Raw genomic sequence first — 12,500 nt, forward strand, 5'->3', positions numbered from 1 at the left:
TGTGTGCCTGCTCGTGGTTAGAGAGTGTGTGTGTGTGTGTGTGTGTGTGTGTGTGTGTGTGTGCGCTTTGTGTTAGAGTGTGTGCGTGTGTGTCACTGAGTTTCTCATTATCTCCACAGAAGCAGGACTTCAGTAGATGAAGCCTCCTAAAGCACCTGCCACACCCCATCAACCCTGGTGTCTCTCACACACACACACACACACACACACACACACACACACACACACACACACACACACACACACAGTCACCTTTTTCCATTTATAGTTACATTGTGGAATGTAAGCAAAAAAGTGTAGAACCAGTTGCTGTTAATTAGCAGTTACTATAGCAACAACATTGTGTGTGTGTGTGTGTGTGTGTGTGTGTGTGTGTGTGTGTGTGTGTACAGTATGTCTTGCACAGGTATACAACTACACTGAAAAAGAATTCAACCAACCTACGAACGCACACACACACACACACACACACACACACACACACACACACACACACACACACACACACACAAACCCCTTGAATTGTGAATGAAACAATGTTTTTATGTGTATTTTCCGTGTTTATGGATGAGTGTGTTTCGCGAGTCCAGTGTCAATTAGCATGAATAATGAGGTGGTGTAGCAATTCATCTCAGAGAGAGAGTGTGTGTGTGTGTGTGTGTGTGTGTGTGTGTGTGTGTGTGTGTGTGTGTGTGTGCGCCCACGCATACCCAAAGTGTGTGAAGCGAAGTTGGCTATGGCGCTCTGCAGACGGTCCGGTCTAAGAGCCTGCACCGTCAGGACCTGGAGAAACAGAGAAATAAACAGGCACAGAAAAGAAAAGAAAGAACGCGTGATGAAGACATCGATTCATTTGTAGTGTGATGAACATGTTTCTGATTTTCTGTCCCAAACTAAGAAAATCCTGCCATCCCCCAATACCCCGCCATATTACCCTAATACACCTCCAATACCCCAAAAAACCCAAATACCCATCAAATCACCCAATACCCTCCAATACCCCAAAACCCATCCAATACCCTCCAATACCCCAAAACCCACCCAATACCCTCCAATACCCCAAAACCCATCCAATACCCTCCAATACCCCTTCAATACCCCAAAACCCATCCAATACCTCCAATACCCCAATACCTCCAATACCCCAAAACCCATCCAATACCCATCCAATACCTCCAATACCCCAAAACCCATCCAATACCCTCCAATACCCCAAAACCCATCCAATACCCCAAAACCCATCCAATACCCCTTCAATACTCCAAACCCATCCAATACCCTCCAATACTCCAAAACCCACCCAATACCTCCAATACCCCAAAACCCATCCAATACCCTCCAATACCCCAAAACCCATCCAATACCCCAAAACCCATCCAATACTCCAATACCCCAAACCCATCCAATACCTCCAATACCCCAAAACCCATCCAATACCCCAAAACCCACCCAATACCCTCCAATACCCCAAAACCCATCCAATACCCATCCAATACCCCAAAACCCATCCAATACCCATCCAATACCCTCCAATACTCCAAAACCCATCCAATACCCCAAAACCCATCCAATACCCCAAAACACATCCAATACCCCTAAACCCACCCAATACCCTCCAATACCCCAAAACCCATCCAATACCCTCCAATACCCCAAAACCCATCCAATACCCCTCCAATACCCCAAAACCCATCCAATACCCCCAAACCCACCCAATACCCCTCCAATACCCCAAAACCCATCCAATACCCCTCCAATACCCCAAAAAAAAAGAGCGACAGCTACAGGCAGTGAAAGTGAGAGAGGAAAACGAGGGAAAGAGAGGAAGACAGGTACAGACAGAGAGACAGACAGGGTGAGAGAAGCACCAAGGACAGAAATGATAGGCTGTTATGCGATGGTGGGTTTGATTGACAGCTGACCTGCTGAAAGAGTGAGATGTTCCTGGAGACAGAAGGCGGGACTTCCTGTTCACAGATGGAGCTTTGTGAAAACGAGAGCCAGAGATCTGCATCGCTCAGACAGAGGGACTGATACAGCACCGGGAATGTACTCTATACACATACATATACACACACACACACACACACACACACACACACACACACACACACACACACAAACACACACACAAAAGACCATTAGAATTCTGCAAAGTGTGCAAGCTGAGAGTGTGTGTGTGTGTGTGTGTGTGTGTGTGTGTGTGTGTGTGTGTGTGTGTTACCTTGATTAAAGCCACAGCGGTGTGTCTCTCCTGATCAATCCAGGAAGGAATGTGTTCCTGAAAAGACTTCTGGGAGTCCTGAGGATTGATTCAGAGATAAAAATAAAAAATAAAGATAAAGATAAAGATAAAGCTTTTCACAGCAGAAATAGAAGAAAGGAAAGAAAAACTAAAAGTAAGAAAGAGGGAAAAAAGGTGCTGTAAAACCAGTGAAGTAAAGAAATTAAAAGGGAAAGAAGTACTGAAAGCAGAGGAAGAAAGAAAGTAAGAAAGAAAAAAAGAGAAGCAAAGAAGGAAAAGCAAGAAGAAAAAAAAGAGGGTCAAAAAGAAGACAACAAAAAGGAAATGAAGAAAAACAGATGCATAAGGGAAAATAGGAAAGAAGAGGAAGAAATGAAGAAAGAAAAAAAAGATGACAACGGAAAAGAAATGAGAAGCAAAGAAGGCATAAGACAAAAAAGGCAAAAAAAAGTAAAGAAGAAGAAAACAGAAGAAAAGGCAAAGGAAGAAAAGAAGAAGCATAAGAAGACAAAATGCATAAGACAATAAAGAGAAAGAAAAAAGGAAGAGGATAAAAAGGAAGGACATAAAATAAAGATAAAATGATAAATACAGGCAAGGAAAAAAGAAAAAAGGACAAAGAAGAAGAATATGAAGGAAAGAAAGGATTTCTTTTTACCGTCCTCTTGACCGTGTCTGTGACTATCAGTCCAATAAATGCATCCCATTCCTGAAACACACACACACACACACACACACACACACACACACACACACACACACACACACATTGTAGAACTGGATGAAGTTCCTTGTTAGTTTCCGTGGAGACGGGAGATTCCGTTCATGATGTAATGTGTAGCGTATATTTCAAATAAACGCGCTCAGCTCCGCCCACTGCACTGATTAATTAGCTTGTGGCACTGATAAACACGAAACACCACGTGGATGTGTGACCTATCAAAACGCTCAGCGCGGTCAGGAGAACTGCCGTCCAAGTGCCGTACTGAAGCTGCATTATGTCACGTGATGTCACGTGGGTGTGAACCACGGAAATACATGAAATCTCCAGACTCTTCAATACGGGCGTGTGACACTATCACACATTATTAAAACACTCAGCACAATAAGGATAGTTGAGTTGCTTGGTAACGTGGTGACGGCACATGATGCCACACACAACCCCCCCAAATCCCCCCCGCCCCGTCAGTTGATTTAGGAAATATCACAATCTAGTGGATCTTACTATATGTACGAAATGCAAGCTTACGTTATATCAGTGATGTAGGGGTATGTGTGTGTGTGTGTGTGTGTGTGTGTGTGTGTGTGTGTGTGTGCTGTCACCGTACGTTTTCCTGGAAGAGTTCTGGCTGCGTTCCCTTCACAAAGTGCAGCGCAAACATCAGCTGATCCACCTGCGTGAAACACACACACACACACACACACACACACACACACACACACACACACACACAAACACACAAACATACAGTTAAAGCCAACTGCCAACCAAGTGCTCTGTGTTGTGTAGCGTGTACATTCAGAACACACCACCAGATCTGAAGACAAACTTCCTTTAACACACACACACACACACACACACACACACACACACACACACACACACACACACACACACACAGCTTATCCGTCTTTTGCAGATGCACGGACACACAGCAACTGCTGTCAGATTCACTGTCTTCTTTCTTTACATGCTCACTGATCCACACTGAGGACCGATGAATCACCACACACACACACACACACACACACACACACACACACACACACGAGTCAGATGTGCTCTTGGGACCATGACCATTGGACAAACTCCCTGTGAGAGTCATAGGCTTTGTGTGTGTGTGTGTGTGTGTGTGTGTGTGTGTGTGTGTGTGTGTTCACCTTAAAAAGCGAGCGACAGACATATTCATACACCATGCTCTTCAGAGACGCCTCAAGTGCTGCAATCCTCGCCTCGGTGCCATTAGTTTCCTAACACACACACACACATATATATCTATAAATAAAGGGCATTATAATTATTTACTTTCTATAAAAAACAACGAACAAAACCCTTCATTAGCTGAACCTCCTGTGTATGTACCCTGGAAGTACTTGAAGGCACCAGATTCAAACAACGAAAAAGAAACCGAGCAAGAAAATCAGATCATGTGACGTTTTTCAGAGGTTCTGACAGGACTGCAACTCGATGTGGTCTTTGCAGCCCATCCTACCTGATGTGTGGTGCCTTCTGAGATCCTGAAAACAAGTTTGGCCACAACTGACATAGATGAACCCTCGTGGCCTGCACAGATCCCTGACCATGAGACCACTGAATTATGACAGCAAACTGGAATGGACACAAATGAGGATGTGAAGGTCGGGCGTCCACATATTTTTGATCATCGCAGTGCATCAATGAACTCAACGAAATGTAACGTTAAATGTGGAGATTTAGTTATTTTCCTCATCTTCCGGTTTAAACTCACTGCAACTCGATATATGGTTCTGCAGCCCAAATCCTTTTTGATGCATTTTGAAATGCTTTTCTTCTCAATATGGTTGTAAAAAGTGAGTATTTAAGGTACCGAAGAATTTCTACGAACAACACATGAGGACCACGCAATTAAAGAAAGACAGAGAGCTACCTCTGTTGCAGAGGATAAGTTTGTTAGAATGACCAGCCTCAGACGGGTGCTGCATGGGACAATTGTGGCAAAGAAACCATTATGTTGGAGGAACAGCGTGCAGAACTTGAGACTTGTTTGGGTGAAGAAACACATGCAATGGGCATTAGATCAGTGGAAGACGGTCCTTTGGTCTGATGAGTCCAAATGAGATCTTTGGTTCTAACCGCTGTGAATGTGTGGATCCCCCTGTGAAGCATGAAGGAGGCGGAATGATGGTACAGAGGTGCTTCGCTGGTGTCACGGTCATGTATTTAAACTTGACCAGCATGGTGACCATTTTTGCCGTCCAATCTGGTTAGTGCTTGGTGGGACCATCATGTGTTTTCCGACAGGACAATGACCCCAAACACACCTCTCGGTTATTGGTTAGTGATGGATCAGATGTGGCATCCACAATCACTCAAAATAAATCCAGTTGAGATGATTTGGAAGTTGTGATCTGGACCTCAAAAGTGAAGGAAAAGCAGCCAACAAGAACTCAATACTCTATTAGTTAAAACTGTTGAAAAAACTTTCCATGAGGCTGATTCAGAAAACAACCCATAGTTCCGTACATGATCTCGTTCTTTTATAACCATATTTTTTCATTCTTGGATGACTTCAGTAATAATGTTCAATGTTGCAAATAAAAAAATAAAAACACACACACACACACACACACACACACACACACACACATTTTTCCTTTAAATTCCTGTTCTAGTCTCTAAAAGCCGTTCATCATTCTTCATGCAGCCTGCTCCGACACACACTCACTCACACACACTCACTTACTCACACACACACATACACACACGCACACGTGCGATGTTAAACGCTTGGCTCGGTTCTTCACAGCCCAGAAAATAAATTCAGGAAAAGAAAATCGAGGAGGTTCAACAGTAGCGGTGTGTAGGCTTTCGTCCAAATGTGTTCAAACCTCAAACCTCAAATCGTGAACGTTTTCTGGGTCTTGGAACTGTGAAAGCCCAGAAATGACGTGAGTGTGTCAGTGAAACGGTGTGTGTACCTGTTGAGTCTGAAGCGCTCGGTGGAAGATTCCGACGAAGGAGGCCAGACTGAAGTGGTACATGCAATTGACGCGAGATAAATCCGTGATGACGAAATACATCTTGCTAGCACTTTCAGCTAACGGCAGATAGGCGTCCCTTTCCTGCGCCGAGACAGAGGGAGACAAGGAAAGAGGGAAAGGGAGAAATGGGTAAATCGCGTTGCTTTGCTGACCCCAAGAGGACATCCGCATTACTGCGTTATTGCATTGATTTCTCCTTGGGTTGCAACATTCCAGATATTTTCATGACCAGACAATTTCCATGGGAATTAATAGGAATAAACTGGGAATTTACCAAATCGCAGATTAACCTATAACAGGGAATATACAGTTCGTCATAGCACTTTTTCCACAAAATTCTACAAACAATACCCCATAATGACAGCGTAAAAAAAGTCATTGTATATTTTAATGTATATTTAAAAAAAAAAAACATGAAAAAGGTGACGAGTGATGCTTGATTTCCTTCAGACGTGACACTTGGCACTCAGGCCAAAGAGTTGTTTCTTATGGTCCTTCAGGTGCATTTTGGCAAACTCCAGGTGGGCCGTCATGTGCCTTTTAGTGGATGGATGTTCTTCTAGAAGGTTCTCCTCTCTCCACAGAGAAATGCTGGAGCTCTTTCTGAGTGACCATCAGGTTCTTGGTCACCTCCCTGACTAAGGCCCTTCTGCCTGATCGCTCAGTTTGGCCATGCGGCTCCGCTATAGAAAGAGTCCTGGTGGTTCCAAACCAGGCCACTGTGCTCATTTGTGACCTTCAATGTTGCAGAAAGTTTTCTGTCCCCTGTCCTGTGACAGACAATTCCTCCGACTTCATGGCTTGGTTTGTGCTCTGACATGAACTGGTAATTAGACAGGTGTGTCTTTCCAAATCATGTCCAATCAACTGAATTTACCAGAGGTGAACTCAAATCAATTTGTAGAAACATCTCAAGGATGATCAGTGGAAACAGGATGCACCTGAGCTCAATTTGAAATGTGTCGTGGCAAAGGCTGTGAATACTGTACATGTGTATTTACATTCTTTTATTTTGAATACATTTGCAATGTCTTTCACATTGTCATTATGGGGTTTTGTTTGTAGAATTTTGAGAAAATAATGAATTGAAATCATTTTGAAATAAAGCTGAAATATAAAATGTGGAAAAATTGAAGTGCTGTGAAAACTTTCCTGATGCACATCATTTCTACAATCCTGCTCTTAAAAAAAACAAAACACGTAAATTACGTGAATATTACATTAGTTTATGTTTAAAACTCCCTTGTGCTGTGTGTAAGTTATTGTGCAACAAAATTATACTGACAAAAACGTCATTTAAAAAAAAAATCTGTATTAGTTTGCATGTACGTCAGTTCATGACCAAACAAAATGTTTATATTTATGTTTATATATATTTCCCCAAATTTCTCATTAATTCCCATCAATTCCTGGTAAGTTTTGAACTTTGAATATTTTCCAAATTCCCCCCAGATGACGTTCCCAAGGAAAGTTTCTTGGAATTTACGGGAATATGTCCTGCTCCCACCTGATCGAGCGAAGCCTGCAGTCTGTGTGACTCGGTGAGCGCGGTGTGTATCAGAGCGCTGCTCGCTTTCGTCTGATTCAGCGACTCGATCAGCTCCTTATTCTCCAAGATGTTTCCTTGAGCTGTCGCCAGAGTCTAAACACACACACACACACACACACACACGGATGAATTGAACATCACCCCAGGCCTCCTCACCCTACATCAGCACCTGACTTTTCTAATACCTTTGTGTCGGAATAAAATCTCACACAAATCACATTTCTCATAGTGGTTCCTTTTGGTATTAATAAAGTGCTCTTAAAAAGAAGGGGGAAAAAAAAGACCTAAATTGGAAAGTAGATACGAATGTCATGGGCAGGTGCGAATCTGCAAATTCCTACAGTCACCTTCCTTTTAAAAAGCCTTCAGTAAAGGTTATTAGTGGAGGTCTATTTGATTTCTGGCACTATCAGCAAAACTCCATACTGACAGTTTTCTACTTTCTTTATATGAAGAGTCATTTTCCTTTTGTTCTGTACCGACCTCTCAACCAAGTCGACCTCTAGGGTGGTTCAAGCCTGTGGCTCTGGAATGTGCACGAAAGGGGGTGAGGGTCAGGTGGTCTTGGTAGCTCAGTGGTTAAGACACTGTTAATGTAGATGTTGTCTGATGGTGCTTTGAGACCCAAATGAGACATGTTCTTTGGAACTGGAGCTACCCTCAATCTCAGGTAAAGCTCTGCATCTCTGTGCTAGACGTTGCCAGAGTCATACGGACACATGCGATCCTGCTATCATGGTACGCACCCATGAACAGAAAGCACACTGGGAGATGTGGTCAAGTACCTGTAGCAGTGAGTCCTCCAGCAGTGCGAGCTGAATCTTCTTCTCCTCCTCCTGCTGCAACAGTCTGGTTTTCTCTCGCTCCAATTCCGGTTTCTCATGCTGGATGGTCAATGCCAACAGCTACACACACACACACGCAACTGTGCAACTGAGCAACACATAATTCTGGAACACTTTCACATTCTCTATAATCATGATTACAGACTGTGTGTGTGTGTGTGTGTGTGTGTGTGTGTGTGTGTGTGTGTGTGTGTTACCTGCCCACGCAGTCCTGCTCTGGTGGTGGTAAAATTTACTTCCGTTATAACAGAAGCAGCATCAGGAGGGATAAATGGGCTGGGGTTGCGGGTTGCCAGAAACAGGCGAAAATCCTCGTTATAGTCAACGACTTTCTCTCCGATCTGAACCACGTAACGAGGACCTAATGAAACAAACATGCATGACAATCTGGAATCGAGGCAGAGGGACTGTGGCAGCATAATGCTAGTAAAATGGGTGTGGCCTGTGCTTGTTAGTACTAGTACAATGGGTGTGGCCTGTGCTTGTTAGTACTAGTAAAATGGGTGTGGCCTGTACTTGTTAGTACTAGTAAAATGGGTGTGGCCTGTGCTTGTTAGTACTAGTACAATGGGTGTGGCCTGTGCTTGTTAGTACTAGTAAAATGGGTGGCCTGTGCTTGTTAGTACTAGTAAAATGGGTGTGGCCTGTGCTTGTTAGTACTAGTACAATGGGTGTGGCCTGTGCTTGTTAATGCTAGTAAAATGGGTGTGGCCTGTGCTTGTAAGTGCTAGTAAAATGGGTGTGGCCTGTGCTTGTTAGTACAAGTAAAATGGGTGTGGCCTGTGTTTGTGAGAAAAGAAGGGATGGACGGAAACGAAAAAGTAAAAACGGAGGACTCACCTTGGGCGATCAGGTCTCTGCGCAACAGAGGATAAAGCACAGGCTCGACGCCGTCCATTTCCTGGATTATCAGAGTTTTTCCGAAGCGCACCGCCAACTCCAACGAGGTCATAAAATTTGAGTCCTGAGAACGAGAGAAGTAGACAGACAGATGGAGAGAGTGTGTGTGCATGTGTGTGTGTGTGTATGTGTGGTTGTGTACCTGTTGGTTGATGACCTCTAAGCGATGTGCTTTAAGGTGGGTGCGTAACCATTCTGTGGCACGAGAGGACGGGTCTATAAGAAACGGACACGCCACACTCTAGACAAAGAGAGAAAGAGAGCAGTTTATACACTATAAGGACAAAAGTTTGTGGACACTTGACCATAAGACAGACAAGAACAGTTTGTTGTGAAAGCATAGATGGCTGGAGAAGACAGGTCTCCCAATACCATCGGCCTTATATTAATCATGATTCAAAATTTAAATCATTCATTATTTAAACCCTGGTGATGAACAATTAAACATTTATTGCTCTCTGTCTGTGTGTATGTGTGTGTGTGTGTGTGTGTGTGTGTGTGCGTGCGTGCGTGTGTGTGTGTGTGTGTGTGTGTGTGTGTGTGTGTGTATGTGGGGAGGGGTTTCTTACCCGGATTTTTAAGGCAGCAATCTAAAGAGGTGGCATGAGAATGGCAGGCAGACAGACAACCAGACAGACACACACAAATACACAATGAGTGAGGATGTTATTAAACAATGCAAACACAAAAATAAACACGCTAACAATGTGATACATGGACAGATGCACACACACACACACACACACACACACACACACACACACACACACACACACACACACACATTACCTTATTGATGGTGTCCTGAAATAAACTAAACAGATGTGTATGTGAATCATGAAACTTGCATGTATCAATCAAAAATCGATAAAGGAGGTGTGGCTTTTTACTCGGTTTATAAAGAGGGTGTGGCCTCTATGTGTTAGTAAAGAAGGCGTTGTTGGTCCTTGTTCATCCCAGTAAAATTTGTGTGGCCTTTACTTGTTGGTCCAAAGAAATGGGTGTGGCCTGTGCTTGTTAGTCCCTGTAAATGGGTGTGGCCTGTGCTTGTTAGTAATAGTACAATGGGTGTGGCCTGAGCTTGTTAGTGTCTGTAAAATGGGTGTGGCCTGTGCTTGTTAGTGTCTGTAAAATGAGTATGGCCTGTGCTTGTTAGTCTCAGTAAATGGGTGTGGCCTGTGGGTGTATAGCAGTGATACTGAATTGCATCTCCGTCTGCTGGCCCATCAGAAACTAAAGTTTTTTAGAATTGTGGTCAGAATTTATAATGTAGTCAAGAATGAGAAGATACTGTGTCACAGTGTGGTGTTGTGTGTGTGTGAGGGTGTGTACCTGCAGAATAACGAGGGCGTTCTCAATGGACAGGTCATCAGACGGCAGCCCTTCGCTCTTCCAGATCAGCTGCTCACTCTCAGAGCACAGGAAACGGCGCAAATCGAACTCTGCCAACAAGAACACTGGAGCATGAGGGAGGCGGCGCCAAAGTCAAAAGGTTTATAGCATTAAAATAGAATTTAGGATGATCACCAGCTTAAGGCATCACATGTTCCCATTACTTGAACTAGGAGACCCAAACCTGTTCCAAGGTGACATTGCTACAGTGAAAAAAGCCAGCTCCATTAAAGTATATTTTCCATGGGTTGGAAGATGTGTAAGATCTCACGCTATGGAGCTTTAACGTTCCTGGACACCTTTGAGATGAATCGTAACGAAACACCAGGTCTCACCTACATCAGTCCCTAGACATTACTAATGCCCTTGTGGATGAGAATCTCCACAAAATCTTCAGAAGGTCTCCACAAACTCTAGGGGGCTTATTATAACACGCAAATGGGAACTGAAATGTGGAATAGGGTGCTCTGTCTGGTTTCTCTGGTCCATATAGTGTATAGTGTGCAAAAGAATGGACATCGATTAGTGTTCAGGGCGATTTTATGGTGATCTGCGACACAACAAAAAGCAGACAGAATCTGGGTGCCAATACTTGTGTTCAAACCATCCTCAGAGAATTTTGAAAAAGATCATGGCAGAATCTTGCAGAACAAACCAGAAAGACATTTGTGGTTTAAATTGAAGATGGAGGATTTGAGTCCAGTTGTCAGTAATATGAATCAAGTTTAACAGGAACATGGAAACACAAAGAAATCACAGTGTAGTGTGTGTGTGTGTGTGTGTGTGTGTGTGTGTTATACTCTGCAATCCAGCGTGCTCCATCCAGCTGTGCAGTGTGGCTCTGCGCTGATCCTCAGGTGTAGCTGACAGGTAGGTGATAAAAGCTGCTGCCAGCTGCACTCGCTTCGGAAGAGTTTTCAGCTCCTCGCTTATTTCATCCACCTGCACACACAACACACACACACACACACACACACACACACACACACACACAGATCATCCTGTTCATATAATCACACACAACACACACACACTAACTTATTTATATAAATCACACTCTCACAAAATGAACCTACCATATAGTCACACACACACACACACACTAACATATTTATTTAATCTCAAACACACACACACACACACACACACACACACACACACACACACACCTGCGTGCTCCAGCGAGTGTGTTCTCCGTCCAGCTGGTGGATGAGTTTCTCCGCGGCGCTGATGGTTTCCTGAGCTCGGCTAACTTCCGATTCTAGTTTCGCAGCTTCTGTTGTACGACGCTGAAACCTGTAACACACACACACACACACACACACACACACACACACACACACACACACACACCAAAAAAACCTTAACCGATATAGTTTCAGGTCTATTGGGCCCTGTCCTAAACACTACCCCACACCCTAACCCCTACACAGGTACAACGTGTCCTACACTTCCAAAACTCCGGCTGTGTCCCAAATAACCCCGTAAAGTAATTTTTACTTGTCCTTCAGCTCCGACACTCTTTCTCCAACTGAGTTGAGCTGGGCCTCCAGTTTACTCATCCGACTTTCTGTCTTGCGTAGGTTTCTGACACACACACACACACACACACACACACACACACACACACACACAAAAAGATATATTTCAAGTATTTAGGGTTTGAAAGGACATACAGCTCAAATTGTGTGTTTGTGTGTGTGTGTGTGTGTGTGTGTATACATACTCCATCAGTCCTGCGTGCTCAGCCTCTAGTGGTTGGATCTTCTCCAGGACATGAGAGTACTGGACATTGGCTTTCACCCATGCGGCTAAAGGAGCAGCGGCT

The 12,500-nt window shown here is 43.9% G+C and overlaps 1 protein-coding gene across 1 annotated transcript in view; it reads right to left on the reverse strand.

The window, feature by feature from the left end:
• LOC124394184 (cytoplasmic dynein 2 heavy chain 1) overlaps positions 1-12,500 on the reverse strand; it is a 54,707-nt gene that overhangs the window by 11,268 nt on the left and 30,939 nt on the right. Inside the window, 18 exon segments of the mRNA XM_046862311.1 lie at positions 711-783; positions 1,923-2,054; positions 2,225-2,302; positions 2,904-2,954; positions 3,574-3,639; positions 4,127-4,216; positions 5,924-6,067; positions 7,494-7,628; positions 8,321-8,440; positions 8,578-8,741; positions 9,221-9,344; positions 9,423-9,521; positions 9,850-9,870; positions 10,613-10,722; positions 11,473-11,614; positions 11,842-11,968; positions 12,173-12,259; positions 12,399-12,500. The exon segment at positions 12,399-12,500 is cut by the window's right edge and continues 20 nt beyond it. Coding sequence (XP_046718267.1) covers positions 711-783; positions 1,923-2,054; positions 2,225-2,302; positions 2,904-2,954; positions 3,574-3,639; positions 4,127-4,216; positions 5,924-6,067; positions 7,494-7,628; positions 8,321-8,440; positions 8,578-8,741; positions 9,221-9,344; positions 9,423-9,521; positions 9,850-9,870; positions 10,613-10,722; positions 11,473-11,614; positions 11,842-11,968; positions 12,173-12,259; positions 12,399-12,500 — 1,865 coding nt within the window.

This window comes from Silurus meridionalis, chromosome 12 (assembly GCF_014805685.1).
Source record: "Silurus meridionalis isolate SWU-2019-XX chromosome 12, ASM1480568v1, whole genome shotgun sequence".
Lineage (NCBI taxonomy): Eukaryota > Metazoa > Chordata > Actinopteri > Siluriformes > Siluridae > Silurus > Silurus meridionalis.